The 17,642-nt window shown below is 43.0% G+C and overlaps 1 protein-coding gene across 6 annotated transcripts in view; it reads right to left on the reverse strand.

The window, feature by feature from the left end:
- The window catches only part of UNC13B (unc-13 homolog B), a 219,894-nt gene that overhangs the window by 102,300 nt on the left and 99,952 nt on the right, over nucleotides 1-17,642 (reverse strand). The window contains exon 1 of one of the 6 annotated variants that reach the window (XM_083818330.1): nucleotides 1,290-16,939. The exons of the other annotated variants lie outside the window; for them this stretch is intronic. Within the exon in view, the coding sequence (XP_083674456.1) occupies nucleotides 1,290-3,747 (2,458 nt within the window). The 5' untranslated portion in view covers nucleotides 3,748-16,939. Of the gene's footprint in view, nucleotides 1-1,289; nucleotides 16,940-17,642 lie in introns of those variants that run through there. 6 annotated transcript variants of the gene reach the window in all.

Here is a 17,642-nt window from a genome sequence, read left to right on the forward strand (position 1 = left end):
TACTATCCATAACTGAGTGATTTGAACATTCCCTTGAAAAATAAAAATAGGTATATACCTGTGCCAAGCCTGAAAGATATCCTAATGCTTGACTCATTAAAAACCTATTGTTCCAATTAACTCTGCAATAAGGACCGCACATAAAATGAGAAAGTGAAGAGATGATGACACGCTTTATGATCTGCATAACTGAGGTCACTAGTACAGAAGTCAAATATGGATTGTTTCCTCAGTAAAAGCACAGTCACTAGAAAAAACACTCAGAGCAAGACAACTTTTACAATAGGAAAAAGAGCACTGGTTATTCTAACTTTCATAATTGCAATGAGAAAAGTGAACAAAAGATTTGATGCAAATATTTGAGGCTTGAAATAAGGAAATGAAGATTGCAAACTGTAGTTCCAGCTTCCACCGCTCCTGAAACCATCAAGCCTCTTCCCTTAACTCTGTAGTGATTTGGACAGAGATGCCACTGAGAGTCCTCTTACTGCCTGGAGAGGGAGCAGGCAGATGGACCTAGATTTCAATGCTAGATTTGGTTTTACCAAATCAAGGCCTACCAAAACACTGCCCCTCAAAGCAGGTTGGTCATTTTCATCTTCCACGTCCTCAGGAAGGGGTTAATCAGCACTGCTCCACCGCTGCATCAGCTCTCATCTGTTGTGGTCAAACACCTCTTTATCTGTACTGGTAATGAGGAATGTAGCTCCACAGAAATGGAATATTATCTCATGGACAAGTTACAGAAATAATATGAAAACACAGGTCTCAACTTTTTTTTTATATAATTATTTTTTATTTTTGTTTTTAAGGTCTCTACTAGGATAACATCTAGCAGCGATTAACACCAAGAACTCCCACTTCGTGATGGAGCCACTTGAAGTCTGGAACCACTCAACTCCTAAAACTGCAAATCCAGCTACTTATAGCTCAAATGCACACTTAGTTATCACATCTTAACTATTATATTTAACAAGGAACCAAGTCACGAATTATGATGAAAAACCCTAACACCTGCTATTTTGAAGATGCATTGCAAATCTCCCTCCCTCCCCCTCTCTCTCAAAAAGTGAAACTTACTAATTTGCATTCCAGTGTGTTGGACAACAAATTTTAGGGCTTTTTTTTGGTCAGTACTGTTGTACGGTGCATGCAATTGCTCTCATAATCATCTCTGAATTTCTAAGATAGTTCTAATAAACTGTTCACCCACAGAATGAGATGTTGGCTACTGGCTGCACAAAATACCTGATTTTGATATCTCTTTAAAAACATTTATTTTTGTTTACCTGAATTTGTCTCCTCAGCAGAAATCCAGTTTCCTTCCTGTGCTAATTCTTTTAAGAGTCTCCTACGCATTTGTCTCTTTTCTCTTAGCACATTTTTGAAATTGTTGATGCATTTGTTCAGGTAGATGGTCTCAGCGCACACCTTTTCAAGGCTCATGGGTCTGCACTCCTTTCCTTGCTCAGGCAGAGAGCTCGCATCTACTCCAATCTCATCAGGAGGTGAGTGCTGCCCAGCAGGAATTTCACAGTCCGATGACGGCATCAAACATGAAACAGGAGACTCACATGGAACTGAGGAAAGACTGGAAGGAATGAACTGCATTTGAGCAGATGCGTCACTATTTGCAGTTGTGTTGGCCTGGCTCTCAGAGGACTGACTAGGAGGGGTTTCTGCAAAGTTGTCGGAGCTGCCACACATACCTGAACTGGTCAGCATGAGTGTGTTGTCATCATCCATCTGTAAGCCACTGTCATTTTCCAAAAGCATTTCAGAATCGCTTGTCTCCAGTTTGTTGAACACCACTTGCAGAGCAGACCTGAAGTGATGAATGGCTTTCCCAAGCTTATTAGTGTAAAACTTCATGTCTACAAGATCAATGTTATCCCGGGAATGGTCAAGGAAATACTGGGAATTTTCCAGGACATCCCTAAAGACCTGATCAGTTGGATCTTGATCATTCAGGTCCATTTGGATCATATCTTTCAAGCTGTCGCTACTATCAGCCATTTCATCTGTTGTGTGATCATAGCTAATGGTTGTCACCCCACTAGAAACATCTTCCCTTTGATTATCAGCTTTCTCCACATTGGTGAATTTGCATGGGGTATCACAGTCTCTTTCAATTCCTTCTGCAGTTATCCTCTCATCTTTATCTAGAAGAGAAGAGCCATTCTCAGTGCCACTCTCAGTACCATGCCTGTGTTCACTTTCAGTGCCTGAAACACACATCTGGCTTGCACGACTCAAAGACTCTGATGAATGGCAATCATTTTCATCACTTGGTTTGGCCAAACCAGTCACCTGTGGATTTTGTGGAGGCTCACAAAGTGCCTTGTGAAAGTCACTCTCACGTGAAGGCTGCCCACTACAACTTACTGTTTGTGCTTCCTTCCCAGTTTCAGGCACCAAGTTGCTTTTCTTAGTCAAGGTTGACTTCTGCACAGAATCACATCTCTCCTCTGTGCTCTGTGTTTTTCTGCTCGTGCTTTTATACTTAACCTGGCACGAGTCAGTTCGAAGGTGCCCAGCTCCATCAGTTCTCTGAGATGCATCAAGATTCAACGAGTTGCGATAATTTTTCTTCAAGCCAGACTGAGAAGAGACGGACTCTGATTTGCGGGCCCTCTGGCCATTTTGCCGCTTTTGCTCGTCGCTGGTAGCAATCCGGACCCCTGAGCTTTGCAGAAGAACAGATTTCTGTAAAATAAAGTCTCTCTGTTCACAATTGACGAGTTTCACAACCGCCGGTCTTGGTGTTAAAGGCTTGCCTGTACCAATATCTGACCTATAAGCATCTTTTATATACTTACTGCATTGGATACCATTGAAACAGTGATATTCAGACAAGAAGCTGCAGATAAGCTCTACTGTGTTTTCACCATCTTTTTCTGGAATGCCATAAAAATATAATACTGGTTCTTCCTTGCGTACCTCCCTATTTGGCTCCTGAGTGTGTGCACTCGAGGTTTTGGCAGTGGAACCACTTTGCAGGCCTTCTATCTCACTCAAGACCGTATCCACACAGCTAGAGACTTCATCCACAGAGCCTTTTATCAAGGTGAGGTGCTGCCGGAGCTCTGCAATCTCTGTCTGGATGCGACTTATCCCCTGAAGCTCTTTAACAATGTAATCAACCACATCAGCTGAGCGATCTCTTGATTGCCGTCTACGACTCTTGTATGCAGCAGGCTTTTCCTGAGGCAAGCACCCTTGCCTTTCAGCTATCTCCCTCCAGCTCATTGTGATGCTGAGGGAAGAAAGGTCCTGCCCCTCAGATACTCTACCCTTTCGTTCAGAAGAGGTCTGCATTGTACCATCAGAAGCATTTCCTTCCGAGTCCTTCTTGCTCTGTTGAACCGAGCATGGTATTTTCACATAGCCATCCCAGTTCAGTTCCACCTCACCAACACAAACTTCACTCGTGCCCTTGGAATCATGTTCACCATCCTGATGGAAGTCCCCTCCAGCAGTGGAAAATTCAGTGCTGGCGGAGCTCCTTTTAATCCCGCAAACAAACATGTCCGTTTCGATCTCTACTGGGGAGAGCTGGCAGTGATGAGCGTGGTTCGGATTCTCATCTACCTGGCCTTGAAGAAGCCTCTTCATTTTGTCCCGCAGGAACAGATGGAGTCTTTGCTTCCGGAATTGCTTCCTGGCCCACAATTTTACAACAGGTTTTCTGTGCAGAAGCGCAATTTCATTTTCTTGCTTTTTCAATCTACTTCTAGCAAACATCATCAGCAGCTGCACCTGAGTTTTTCATAGTGCTACAAGCTGCACAAGCACACATCAATCACTTCCCAATGCACTACTCACATGCAGTTTTTATTCTGTCACGAAGCAGCTACCAAAAGAGGGGAAGAAAGATTACAGTTTGGTTCAGATAGAAATAGCCAAAGTAACTTAAGCAGATTTTTTTTTTTTTTAAAAAAAAGCATCCACATCAAAGCAGGCAGAAAGAGGATGTACTATTTAAAGCGTACAGCCATCACCTTGGTTTTGGCCACCTCCCCAGATCAGACCCTTCTTTGCAGAAAGAACTGTTTCTCACTCCTCCTCCTTCCCAGGAAATTTAAAGAGAACAAAGAGCAATTCTGTGGCCATTCCCTTACAGAACCATGTTTGCAAGTTCCTCTAAACTGAGATCCCCATGATGGTGTGCTTTGTGATGGAATTACCCCCCGAATACAGGATTCTGACAATTATTAAGGGTTTTTATCCCTGCACATTTCCTTTCAGTCCATCCACAGTCTTCATCCTTTCTTGATTCAAACCAAAGCAGAAATCAAATTTTACTTGGCTCAGTACCAGGTATCCCACAAGAACTGTACAAAGCCATGCAAAGTGGCAGGAAGACTGGATGACAGATTTTGAGTGTAAAACCTTTTTGCTATTTTAATATTTTAATCTTAATATTTTGCTATTAAACACTAAAAAAATAAAAATAAAATCTCAAAGCTTACTGGCTCCCAAGCTAACCTGCAGTTAAATATGCCACACTCAGCATATGTACGAACAGGCTGAGCTGACAGCATGAAGATTCTGCATGTCACTTCTACTCCAACCCTCGAGATTTTGCAGTGGATCATTTTCCCAATTTAAATCGCCTCTGCAAAGAGCAAAGAAAAAAAATACTATGCTACCTAATTAAAACTTTTTGTGTGTCTTCACTGCTGTACATACTAAGAAACACACAAACATCTTTTTTGTCCCAAATGTCAGGCAGAGACCCAGACACACATCCTCCTTGAGTCAAGGTGACTGGAGGACGCCAGTGCCTTTGACATGCCAGTTTGGACTCGCTGCCGAAGCACACATTCTTTCTCATGTTCTTGTTTCATGGAAGATCTACAGTAGATGTGTTTAATTTTTCATTTTTGTAATTATCCAGTTCTTAAAAATGACTTTCTTTTAAATTCACAATTACAAACAACATCACACACAATGTTCAGCCTAAGTTAAATTTCGCTGAGTGCAGCTTTATGAAGGAAGGCTTACTGCCACGTTGAAAGGAACAGAAACAGGGTTTCTAGTCTTAAAACAGCTAGACCAAGAATAAGGTTCATGTCGACATGCTTTCCTCCTGCTCCATTCTCACCCTCCTTTGAGGCCTGGTAACTTTGGTTTCCACAGCGTGGTCTTTGCAACCCCAAAATCTTCTGCAGAGATGGTCCTGTGTTGTCCCAGCAGCACCCTCTGGCAAGGGCTGGACCAGGTGCTGAGCCCAAGTGTTTCACATTCTCATGCTAAGCAGAGGACTGAACACCACCAAAAGTCTGTCTGCACTGAATTATGCCTTTGCCTAAAGACCAACAAGCTCCCTCCGAGCCTTTTCACTGCCCAAGGACCAGCTCCAGAGTTCACAGAAGCATTCACCAGGTGCCTCTTTCAAAGGTGAAACAGCAATCTCCATTTCAGAAAATTAATTCAAAGCTTGTACACCTGCACTGACCGCAAGCTGCTGAAGAACAGAAGCCCTTTCTCTAATACTTCCAGTTCTGCCTGACAGCCATTTGCAGTATCACCAGCATTTTGCTGCTAGTGAGCATTTTCATCCCAGTGAAAATTTTGTTTTCAAAGTTGTTGTTTCTCTTTGAGGGCTGGGAAGAAGAGAAAGGTTTTTGATCTGGAGGAGACAGGACTTGCAAATACCAATCTCTATAATCAGAGCTAATTAACACGCTATAACAGAGGCTGCATCTGTGCTTCAGGCTTAAGCCCCGTAATCCAGCATCTCAAATGAACTTCCATACCTGTCCTTATGTAAGTTAAACAAATTCCCCATTAAATTTGTAAGCTTCTTAAATAAATCAAGTTTTGATTTTATACAAATTTTTAGGTCATTAGACTGTAAAGATCCAGGATTTTTTTTGTTGCTTTGGTTTGGTTTTGCTTCATTTTTAGTATCTCCTATCTAACTAATCCCCCACAGAACAGGGTTGACCTAAGAAATATTTGCTCAGGCTATCTTCTTCCACTACTTAAACAATTTACTTTTCCACTTGATAGGCTAACTGGTAATTAATGCCAGAAAAACAGTTCTGTGTCAATATTAAGAAGTGAGCCCTCAGAGAGCAAGCACCTGAATTCAGTGGCACCCTGGAAGAAGAGATCTACAGCGGTGGCTCCCTGCATGTGTTGCTTGAGGGTAGCTAGCAGAGATGCTCATTGCAAACATTTTCCAGCATATAAAACCCTCAGTGCGAGGAGAAAAGCCTACACATGCTTGTGCAAGGACTCCCTTGGAAAGCTCAGCGTTTGTCACGCTTCCTTCTGCATGCAGCTTTCAATGCACCAGAGGGGCTTAGTGATTATTTTAGTTCAAAAAAAGAAACAAAGCTAAAGTTCACTCTCGGTTCTTTTGTCTGCTCAAATGCTTGATAGCAGCAGTTTGTTACAGAGGATGTTTTTTCCTGTTGAACACACTCAGGACTGCAGCCTTTGCAAAGCAGGCAGCTCAATGCAAACACTACAAAGCTTTCATTTGTGCACAAACACACATATACACATATGCACACACACCTATTTCACTAGAGACTTCCAAAAAACAACAACTTTGATTACAAATACCAGCAATACCTTTCCAGCTTGTCCCAAGAGGGACAGAAACTGCTCCCCTCAAGTCTGGGAACAAGACCAGAACAGAGCATGAGGACGCTGGCAAGGCCTCTCCACCTCTGCGTACACTGGGTGGAAGTGAACAGAAATCTCTCTGCTTCCATCAAAGAGCAAAACTCTGCCACTTATAAGAAACAAGCCAACAAGCAGGTAACAGAATCGCCTGCTTCCCTCTTCCTCCCCGCCTTGGGTGCCTTTCCCTGTTCCCTTCCTGCTGACCCAAAGCAGGCATTGTGCAGTTACCTGTTTCCTATAAATGTTCCTTATTTCTTTAATGTTGGTTGTGTTAGGGTCATGCTCCCTTGTAGCACAGACAGTAAAGTGACACTGAAACCTTAATAAAGGTTCAGCCAAAAAAATATCTAATTTTGATGCAAATCCTCACTGAAGTCTTTTTCTCTTCCACAATCACTTCAGAAGTCATACTAACATATAACAAGAAATCACATGTTTAAATAAAGAATATTTGCATCCTGATATCCTGCCAGATACTGGAAACCCTCACACAAACTTTGTTCTGATTGCATTTTTAGCAGCCATTTCTCTCCAGAACTTACAGCTTCGCCCAGTTGTCTCTGGGTGTGCAGACTGAAGAGCAGCATGCACAGGTTCCACCATTTCTCCAGCCTACAACTACCCAAATGGAAGCCAAGCCCAAGCTAAGTAGGAGTAAGATATCACTGGCTTTCTTTGGGGATGTTTGTGTTGTCTTGTAATTTCCACAAGGACAAAATTGGCATCTTAAGATTTTAAAATCTGCGGGGAGGAACGATGAACCAAACGCTGCACAACTTATGACCTGGCCACAGGTGGCATTTCTGGAGTATCTTTGTAACACAGGAACAATAATTACATCTCCTCCTGATATATTGGTTTGTGATCACAACAGGAGCAAAAGCATGGCACGTCATCATCAGTGAGTGAGAAACAAGAACATGAGAAATCCCATGAAGGAACAAACTGCAGCTAGGAGATCTCTGCTCGACAACTGGGGATCAGTCACACTTCACACTTACAGCACTCTCCAGAAGGTCAGTCTCCACCAGAAGCTGCAAGCCACTCTGAACAGCACACTTGCTTCCATAACACACTGGGAAAACGTGGTTCAAAGCAAAGGCAGCTTTGCAGTGCCTGTAGCACTGCCCCAAGCAGCAAAAAGCTGGCAGGTAAGTGGAAGAACAGGGTGTGAGATCACAGCTTCTTTGTGTCCACCGAAGCTCTGCTAAAATCTCTCTATCAGCTCTCTGGTCTTCATCACAGTAAGGGAAATAGTGAGACACCTTTACCCCAGACTATCATGTTAGAAAGCGCTGGTACAAAAGGGTAGATACGATGTTCAGACTCAAAGAGGTATAAAAACAATTAACCATGACCAAAAAGTATTTCACAGCACCTTCTGTGGCCATCAACTCACACCACCACAGCACTGAGTGAAGTCTTTTGGACTAGATTATATTTAGAGTATCTTCCACACACAGTGGTATTGTGTTACCTGTGCAAGCAATTACTATAGAAAAAGCAATAAAGTGACTGATAAATGGTCTTGTTACTTTATAAAGAACCATTTAAACATGTAGAATAACAGGAACCAAAATGCAGGACGTTCTGGGAAAAGAGGTTTTGGCATCAGCAAGAAAAAATTCATGGCTAAGGCTGCCATAGCAACATCGCCCCAGCACTCCGCATGCTGAAACATCAACTCTTCCTGGGAATATTACAGCATTTTTAAACACTTTAATTGCTGAAAGAATCCTAACAGCAAGGCTTGACAGAGACACGAACGGTTACAGCCAACTTCGCTGACATTATGACTTCTGGAGGTGAGCATGCAATTTCCTAATTAACACGATTTAATTTTGGGATAGATCATAGCTAAACATGAAATTCATTGCTTGCTTCTGAGAAAGCATCTCTTTTCAAACCTTTTGATAATTAAAAGAAACTAACTTTTGAGTCCTGGCATTGATTATTGGAATAAGAAGTTACAGGGCTGAGCAATCCTGTGCAAGGAACAGCAGGATTGGAGAACAAAATGTACTCCGAAAAATGTGCTCACCTCAGGGCATTTCAGGTAAATGGAAGGTGCACAAGGCACACATGGCACTTCACAGTGGACTATGGAGGAAATATATCCATACTATTGAAAAGATTGTAGTTATAAAAGGGTGATTTTTTTTTTAAACAAAACAATGTGAGCAAAAAACTACTTCACACTCCCTTAGCAATCCTTTCACAGTCCCTTCAGAGCCCCATTGCCTGCCAAATCTCAGTCTGCGTTCTTGTTCAGATGCTACAGCACAAGCTGCAGAACTGCCTAACTGCATCCCAGTCCTGCCCGTAGGACTTTCTGAAACGTTCAAGCACTTCCACTGACGTGTTCCAGGTTTCATCTGTACCTCCAAACAGATTTGTTTCAATAAAACTGGGCAAAAATTGTGTCAAAACACTTCAATGCAGACATCCATGAGAGCCAGCCTTCCTGTCTATCACGTTTTAGAAAAACACACTTGAATCATTTCCAGAACAGCTTGATAGATGAGAAGAGGGAAGAGGACAAAAGGTCAGATTTGGCAAGTCAGTAACCCTCATGGTGGAAAAAATGATCTAGGGAACACAGCATATTGGCTGAATGAATTACACAGGTCTGCACCTCTCCCATCAGTTATTCCTTACTTTTTATGCAAAGCCATTAAACTGTGGCAAAAACACCTCTGAGTAATATTTTGCTGTACCAGCATGTTATTGATGTAGCTACAAAGTGAAGGAACTGTACAAATCACTAAGTATGAGGGTAAAAACTCACTAAAGTGTTGCGAGCGTGTTCACCAGCATAAAAAATTTTGTTGAGAAACAGCATGAAATTAAATTCATGTAATTAAAGAGTGTCGCTGTGTAGGGGAGTAAATAGATTGCACGCCCTGCCTTAACTCCTTAATAACCACGACAAACACAGGAGACACCAAAAAAAAACAGTTAAGGGCCTCAGCTTTCTGTAAAATGGGGCTAATGTTGCTCTCCCTCCACTGGCATCACTTCTGTGAGCGCGGATGGAGAGGGATTGAGATGTTCAAGCCTTTTAAGTGAAGCTGCCTTTGGAGCCCCCCGGAGAGCTCCTAGGCACCAGGCAGTCCTGCCTTTCCTCGAGACGTGCTCATTCCCTGTGCAGCCACATCCTTTTAGCACAGCTTTTTCTGCAAGCTAACAGTGGCAGTTGCAGTAACAAAAGGGGTCTATCATTACTTGGTGGCCAAGAAAGGAAGGCATCCAGAGACAGAGTCAAAGAAAGAGGGGTTGTCTCCAAGTGCTGAGAGAGGCACAGGCTGGAGGCTGCCGACCACAGGAACTCACATCTCACGCACAGCCAGCAGAAAGCTACGTCTAAGGCACCTACCCAATGTCCTGAAACCATCCTGTGCTGAGAAAAAGGCAAAAAGGATAACGCACAGCTAAAAAAGAATAATAATAGAGAGAGAGAAGAAATCACAGCTTCTTCTGTTGTTATTAAGTAAAGTTATTTTGCTGCCTGGGAGCAAATATAAAAGCTAAGCAGCCAGCTATCAGCAGCAGTTTAAGAGCAAACCGAGAAGGAATTAAGTTCAGTAGCCTCGGTTTCCAGAGCACTGCTCAGGTTATAAGGGGGGGGGTTTTGTACACAGCTGAATCAATCAGGTATCTCCAGTAAATGATTTACCCATGACAACCTAAAGCAGTGTGATATAACCAGCTCTGACAGCTGTTCCTTAAAACAGATTTCTTCCAAGTCAGGATCCTAAGGACCAAGTACTATATTGAACAGATGAGCCACGAGCAAGAAGCAACTTTTTGTTTAAAGGAAACAGCACTGCGAACAAACACAAGTACTGCAGCGTGCGGACAAGTTGGCTGGCCTTGGGATCAGGACTGTACAAGCGTCTGCTAGGTTTTGGAGCAAAGTTGCTGAATGTTCAAGCTACCCCTACGAGAACAGAGAGAGACAGAGCACTGTCAGTCCAAACCCAGTACTTCTGCTTTAAATGAGTTTTGTGTGCACCATTATGAAAGCACTGAAGGATGCTAAGAGCTCTGCCTAGACCAGCAGAAACAGAACATGCTGTACCTTTCCTCTACTTATAATCCAATTTACAACCCAGTGCTGAAGCAATAGTTTGAACTCCCCAAGTGCTGCCATTTCTGACAAGAGCAACCGGGAAACACTTGTCCCTTGGATTTTTCTCAAAACTCTGGTTACTCACTGCAGAGGTCTGGAGCTGGTTTTCCAGGGAATGGTGCCTCAGTCAACAGGGCCAGCCAGGTAGGGGAGTGACAGGCAGCACTCACCAACCCAAGGTGATGAATTAAGAGATGCAACTTCTCTTGTTAGGGCAGAGCTAACATAGCTGTAGTACAGACTGGTGCTATGTGATCTTGCTCACTGTTTCTGACCTTTCCTGCACTTCTTTAGAGCAGACACTCGGCAGCTTCCAGACAGGCTGGGAAGAGGTAACATAGGCAGCTGATAGAACAATTAGGCTTTTCCAGCTCATGCTGCTAAACTGCAGTGCTCTTCAACTAAAATTCTCCTGGGCTAAAACTGAAGCTTTACTTCTACAAGCTTTCTCCTTTTCATCTTGAGGGCAGAAGACCTTAGCATTCTGTATTAGGTCTTGATGTTTATCCCCCAAAGGCTCTCTCCATTAGCAAAAGAAAGCTGCCTGCATAAAAGGAATGAAAACTGAAAAGATATCTGAAACAGCCACGCCATCTGCTCTGATTCATGAGCTTGTACAGCATCCTCATTGCTCCTTCATGCCAGTCATTTCGTCTCATCAGCTCGCAACCTTCTCAGCACAGGAAATCAAGCCAATGACAAATACTCTGGGTTAAAAACAAGCCTGTTTTAAGTGACATTTAAGGCAGAATCAAACCAGTAATTTAATTACTCTGAAGCTATTTGCTCTCCAAGTGATCATACTTATATTATCCCAAAATTCCCTTCCCTTTAACTCCTCTTCACACAGTGATTTTGATGTCAAATTCCAGCTGAGATACAAACCCTCCTAACAGAGAAGTGTGAGAAGTAAACAGACAACCTCAATTGTACCAGCAATAGGACATCTACAATTACTGTCTAATGGGTGAATACAAAAACTAAGAAATAGAGCACACAAATGAACTTACTAAGAGTTGATTGTCTTTTCAAGGCATGTGTTTAAATCCAGTAAGCTTCAAATGGAGCTATTGTATTACCAAAGTAAACACACGCACACAGCCCACTCAAAATAAAGAACAATTCTGCTTGTTTGCTGCCTACTTGCAGTTTATACCCAGCCACTTCATTTGTTCCAGTCATCCACTTACCTTTCTGCTTCAAAATAAAAGGTTTAAATGTAAAGGAAATATATAGAATAGAAACTACAGAATACAATAGGTTGGTCTCATAGAAAAGACAAGTCCCGAAGGATTCCTAATCTTGTTAAAGGTTCACCCGATAATGAACTTTCACTGTGGAGATTATCAACACATTGTTTGTGTCCCATCTCAGGTATCGGGGAAAGCAACGTAAAAAGGCACCGAGAGTATCCTGTTCCACAGAAGCACTACGATGAGAAACCATGCAAAGTAGAAGGCATGTTTCGAAGAAAAAAAAAAAAGAAAAAAAGCAAACAGTTTCTAAAAATCCAAAAAGCAAAAACCAGTAGAAGCCAGTGAATATAAAAGCCAAAAATGCAGAAATCCTGTCAGCTTCAAGGAGTATCCCTCAACAGAAATTCTTTAATTCACCAACACAATGCATCTTTTCCCTTTCCCAGGCAGTACCAAGTACAGTAAAAACTTCATCTCTGTCTTCAGTTGTGACTCAACAGAAAATATTGTACTTCAGAGGCAGAGAGAAAGCTGTGCAGCTATTGCTACTTTACTCCTCCTCGTCAGCTGCTTACTGCCTAGCTCCTCACACGCAGCCTCCCCGCTTCGCTCACACACCAACACTCCTCGCCTTGAAATGATTCTCCACTTTATTATCCATTCAGAAGGAAACACGAACTGATAGAGCCAATCTGACTAAAGACAAAGCGCGCTCCTTTGGCATTACGAGAGCAGGCAACAGAGCACAGCGAGGCGATCTGTGCTGGAAAAGCGCTCTGTCTGAATCCTGGCATCCTGCAGGACTGCGGAGCAGGGGGCTGGCAGAAAAGCCCAGGACAACATAATTAACCAGTTCCAAGAAGATTCTTTGCCCGATGCAGATATGTATGTCTATATTTGTATCTCCTGTTCATCCCAGACTAACCCACAAGGTTCAGCAATGCCCTCACTCAGACGGATCCTATCTCGTTTCCAAGGAAGACTAGTGCCAGCTCTGCCACCAGCGTGGGGGATTGAACACCCGGTGATCTTGCATTTCCCAAAAATGTAAGTCACATTGTTACATAAAGAATGACTGCCGAAATGCTGTGCACAGAATCGGATCCACTCACGTTGTACTGACACTTCTTCCCTAGGAAGTGAGCAGTAGCAGGCAGTGATCCCATAAGAAGTGCTTAATTAAGAAGTGCTTCTTATTTGCCCCACAAGCTGTCCCAAAGGCATCCAACACACCGCTGCTAAAAAAATCTTTTTGGCCAGTTGGTCCACACTCACATCACATCCCCCTTTCCACAAATGCTCCCTGCATCCTGTCGGTAGGTCCCCCTTCGTGTACCCAACACAAGCACCTCCTTCCCAAATGCTGTTTCTCTCCTGTGCCTTTCACACCGAAGGCACTATAAGGGAGCTGCGTGTGTTTCCTGCTTTGCTCAAGGACAAATCACTGCATCTTTCAAAACAAAGTCTTTTTGCAGTGTGGGGTAGGATTCTGAAGAGGCCTCTATGACTTAGCTGTGGAAATGCCACTATCCTCCCATCTGCTCAAATACCTCCCACCTCCTTGTGAGCCAGCCGTGCTTAAAATGAGATTTGTTCCCCTCCATCATGCATCAAATCTCTTACCTATGCCAATACCAACTTTCATTCACCATTTCCTCTTACAAGCATCGCTGTGTTCCTAGGCTTGCCCTCACTGCATGGGATATTCCCGTGGCATCTGGAAGCATCAGCTGACAACAGCCAGGCTGGTGTCTCCATCTGCTTATTTATCTGATGGACACAAGCACAAGTTTTGCACACAGGCAGACTAATGCCACGGTGCACAATACTTGGTCTGAACAGCAACAGCAGTGAACGCAGGTGCAGACACAGCACTGCCCCTTGCACAGACACCAAGCCACCGACCTCGTTCCAGACCCTGTGTGAGGCTGGAGTTCAGTGATACCCTCCATCCCCCAGAGAACCCTCCTTTTTTTTGCTCTTTCCCTTGCTGCAAGGCCAGGGACCATAGGTTGGACTTTCAGAGGTGCTTTAGCTTTAAATGCCTTTAGGAGCCTGACCCCGAGGTTCTCATTATATGTTTGCACCTCGCTAGGAGAAGGCTCATACCCAACCAAGGGCACCGAGTTCCACTGCAAAAGAAATGATTGCTACTAAACACACCGATTACAGCACTTCAGCTCAGAGCTGAAGCCTCATATCAAATGCATCCACATAATGATGAAGACTGCCCAAGTGAGAAAATAAAAATGCAATCCAAACCGCTGCATATAAGACAAAAAAAGACTTTGTCGGGGTATCATTTGCAGTAATAGTTTAAAAAAGAAAAAGCACCAGCCAGACAATACTCATTTAACGTTAGTGTTAACTGTCTTTAGCACTTGGATTACCCATTGCACAGCACTGTAGGCTTTTGTTTGCCCTACTTTTTCCAATGATCTGAGTACAAGCAGAGCCATTGTCATATTGCCGTCGCTCTTCACATCTCTTCTTTCCATGGTCTTTGCCTGTCCCCGCAGTCATCAATGCACTAGCACATCCAAGTCAAAAATGCACTGGGGACAAACACAAACCTCCACCCATGGCTTGAGACCCTGACAGCCTGTGCAGATTTCCAAGCACTACCACATAAAACCCCAATACTCCCATGAATGCCTTGTAAGAACAGGAACAGAAAAGTAACATGAAAAGAGTGAGCAAGATTCAGTAGACAGAGACAGGAAACATCATTAATAGAGGTCAAGAGCAAAGAAGTGCTGGAAAGCGTCATGGTCCTCTCCATGGCTCACGAGGAGCTAGAGAGGAGGAAAATATGGTTATGAACAGAGAAAATACAGGTGAGCTCTCAGCAGCTAGGCAGATTGCACCTTTCAAACACTTAAAATCTCTTAGCTAACACAAAGGAGATTGACACAGGCGCTGTTTTTCAGGAATGCTTCATTTATGGAAATAGTGAAGATAATCTGGAATTAGGACACAATTCACATCTAATGAAAAGCCTATGAGAAAGTGTGCTTTACCTTAAGGCTCAGAGCACTGAGTTATTTGCCTTCTACGAGAGAAATAAACTTCCACTTAAAAATTTAAATACTTTGTACTGTAATTTTTTTTTAATTTGCCAACAGATTTTAATTTTAGGTTGAGCCAGCAGGGAGTTATTAAAACTGATAAAACCAGGCTCAGCTATATAGGCCAAACGCTTTGATGTCTGCGAGGTATACATTACCCTTTCTTCTTTTTTAATCCTCATTATCTTCCTATTTGATTCTAACTTCCTGTAAAGTACTGAATTACCGATAAAATTGTGTAAGTAAGCAATTCCTCCACGAACACGAGTGGATTAACCAAAGAAAAAAGAGGACACTTCAAGCACAGGTCCTGCTCCTCCCTCTCCTACACACTCACACTCCTTTCTCCCTGTAGGAAAACAAGCAAGAACACTTGGAGTGCCCTGGCTCCTAAGGAAATACAAAACTGGGGGGAAAAAGTAAATTAACCGATATTACATAAAGAGAAGAAACAGAGAAGAATGAAAAATCAATGGAGACAACCTGAATGGAACAGCGGGGATAAATTCTGCCCAACTCATACTCAGGTTTAATTCATCTCACAAATGGACTCAGACATCTCTGACCCAAGAGCTCTCTAAAATAAATTATTTTCCTCCCATTGAAGCAAACAAAAAGAACCATCTGTCCCAAATGAAACTGCCTCTTGCATCTCCCTGAAGACAGAGTTTTCAGTAAGGTAGTTTGGGTTCAGAGCTGCACTGGCCCTTAGAAGTTCAAATACACAGTGTAATATCTATCATCAATTGATTCTGCAGTGAAAACATGCTATTTATTATCTTCTTCAAAGCCACACAAAGATCAAAATCAATCTACAGTCTAAAGACTGAAGTGCTAATGAAAAAGCAGTGACTTTCTGCTGTTTGACAGCCATCCCCAGTGAATACCGTGCTTTGAGGAGCTGTGCATCACCACAACATAAGCAGTGCTGCTCAGACAGTAAGCTGGAGATGGTATATTCCAAGGCATTTAAAGCTATCGTGTCAATGCCATTTCTCTCATTACAGCCACCCAACGGCTCTAGACCACATTCATCAAACACTACATTTAGGACGTTGCCTTCAGACAAAAGAACAAGTTTCTTCAAGTAAGGTGTCACACAAAGCACAGATTCTTTCTTTTCCCCTTAGGATAGGTGGGAGGCAAGGTGCAAAAGCAATCTTCAAGCTTGGGAGGAAACAAAGGCACAGGTCCCTCCTATAGCACCCAGAACACCCCAGAAACTGTTACTGGCCAGAGATTAGCCTTCAAACACCTGAAGAAAAAGGAAGGGCATGTAATCTTCCTCAAAGCCCCCAGAATCCCCCTTCTTTAAAAAGGGTTTTTCTTTACATAAGAAACGTTGAATTATTTGGTTTACAGAAAGACAAAACAATTAGCACTGGTACATTAAAAAACTGCTGAAGATCAGATGTACCGGGACTGTCTACCTTCCAAGGACAGGCAACGCAAGTCCATCTGCTGTAAACAGGTGAGCCCAAACCACCAACTGACTTGTTATCTTTGTACTAGAGAAGATAACACTCCATGCGTTAACATTTATTTGAATGTAAGGATGTCTGCTGAACCCTGGGAATGAAGGATATTTCCAAGGCTAAGCACAGAGCAAGATTCAAGGAGTGAGATTTCTGTTAGGTAAATGAAAAACCTGGAGTTAAAATAGCACTAATGCTTTTGCAGGGTGATGAATCCTCATGCTTCTCTAGGCCAATCTTTACCAGGCAGGGATTGAGGGGAGACCTCAGAGCTGTCTGCAAGGAGTCCTCCCACCTCCTTCCTCTGAGGCTGCTGCTGCCACACCAAAAACTCCTCTGAGAGTTTACACACACTTGGCTTTTGGGAGACAAAGCCAAAAGCTATCAGCTCTGAAACCCAGTGCTTCACAAAAAAAAAAAAAAAAAAAAAGGCTGCTTTATTCTCATCCAGTAGGTTCCAGTCACCCCAGGACACAAGCCAGCCTTATTTCCCAGACACCACGCTCCTTGCAGAAGCTGCTGCTCAGACACTAGCACCCCACTCATCACAGCCCACACCAGCCTTCAGAGTCACATTATAAAAGCAGAGCTGATTCAGGTGGCAGGCTCAGGTTAACATCCTGTCTCCTCGTGCCCCAGCTATGACAGATACCAAAACCTTTCTTAAATGTTCTCCTGAAAACAAGCAAATGCCTCCAGGGCTCTTGTTCCGGGTTTTGGCTGCCCACCCATAAGTGATGAAGCTTTTCTCGAGCTGAATTGTCACTCTCCATTTTTAATCAAAATGTAGAAGCAGAAGATGGATTTTCAGCAAATCTTCCACATTGCCCTCTACAACTCAGCTAACTCAAAAATTTCACCAACTGGCTGCTCCCATTCCAGAAGCAGCTATTAAACTGGCTTTTAAATCAGAGTCAGCCTGAGTATCTCAGGTCAACAGGCAGTGAGGAAGCATTTATAGCAGAGAAAACTCTCCCTCTGCTGCTTCCTCCTTCAAATTACATCTCTCTCCCTCCTAATGGCATCCATAACATAAGGACTTGATATTCATGAAATTGGAAAATTACAATCAATGCCTTAATTGCACACCTAATTAAATAATCAACATCACTAAAACGCACAGGCATCT

Source organism: Anser anser, assembly GCF_964211835.1.
Source record: "Anser anser genome assembly, chromosome: Z".
NCBI classification, from domain to species: domain Eukaryota; kingdom Metazoa; phylum Chordata; class Aves; order Anseriformes; family Anatidae; genus Anser; species Anser anser.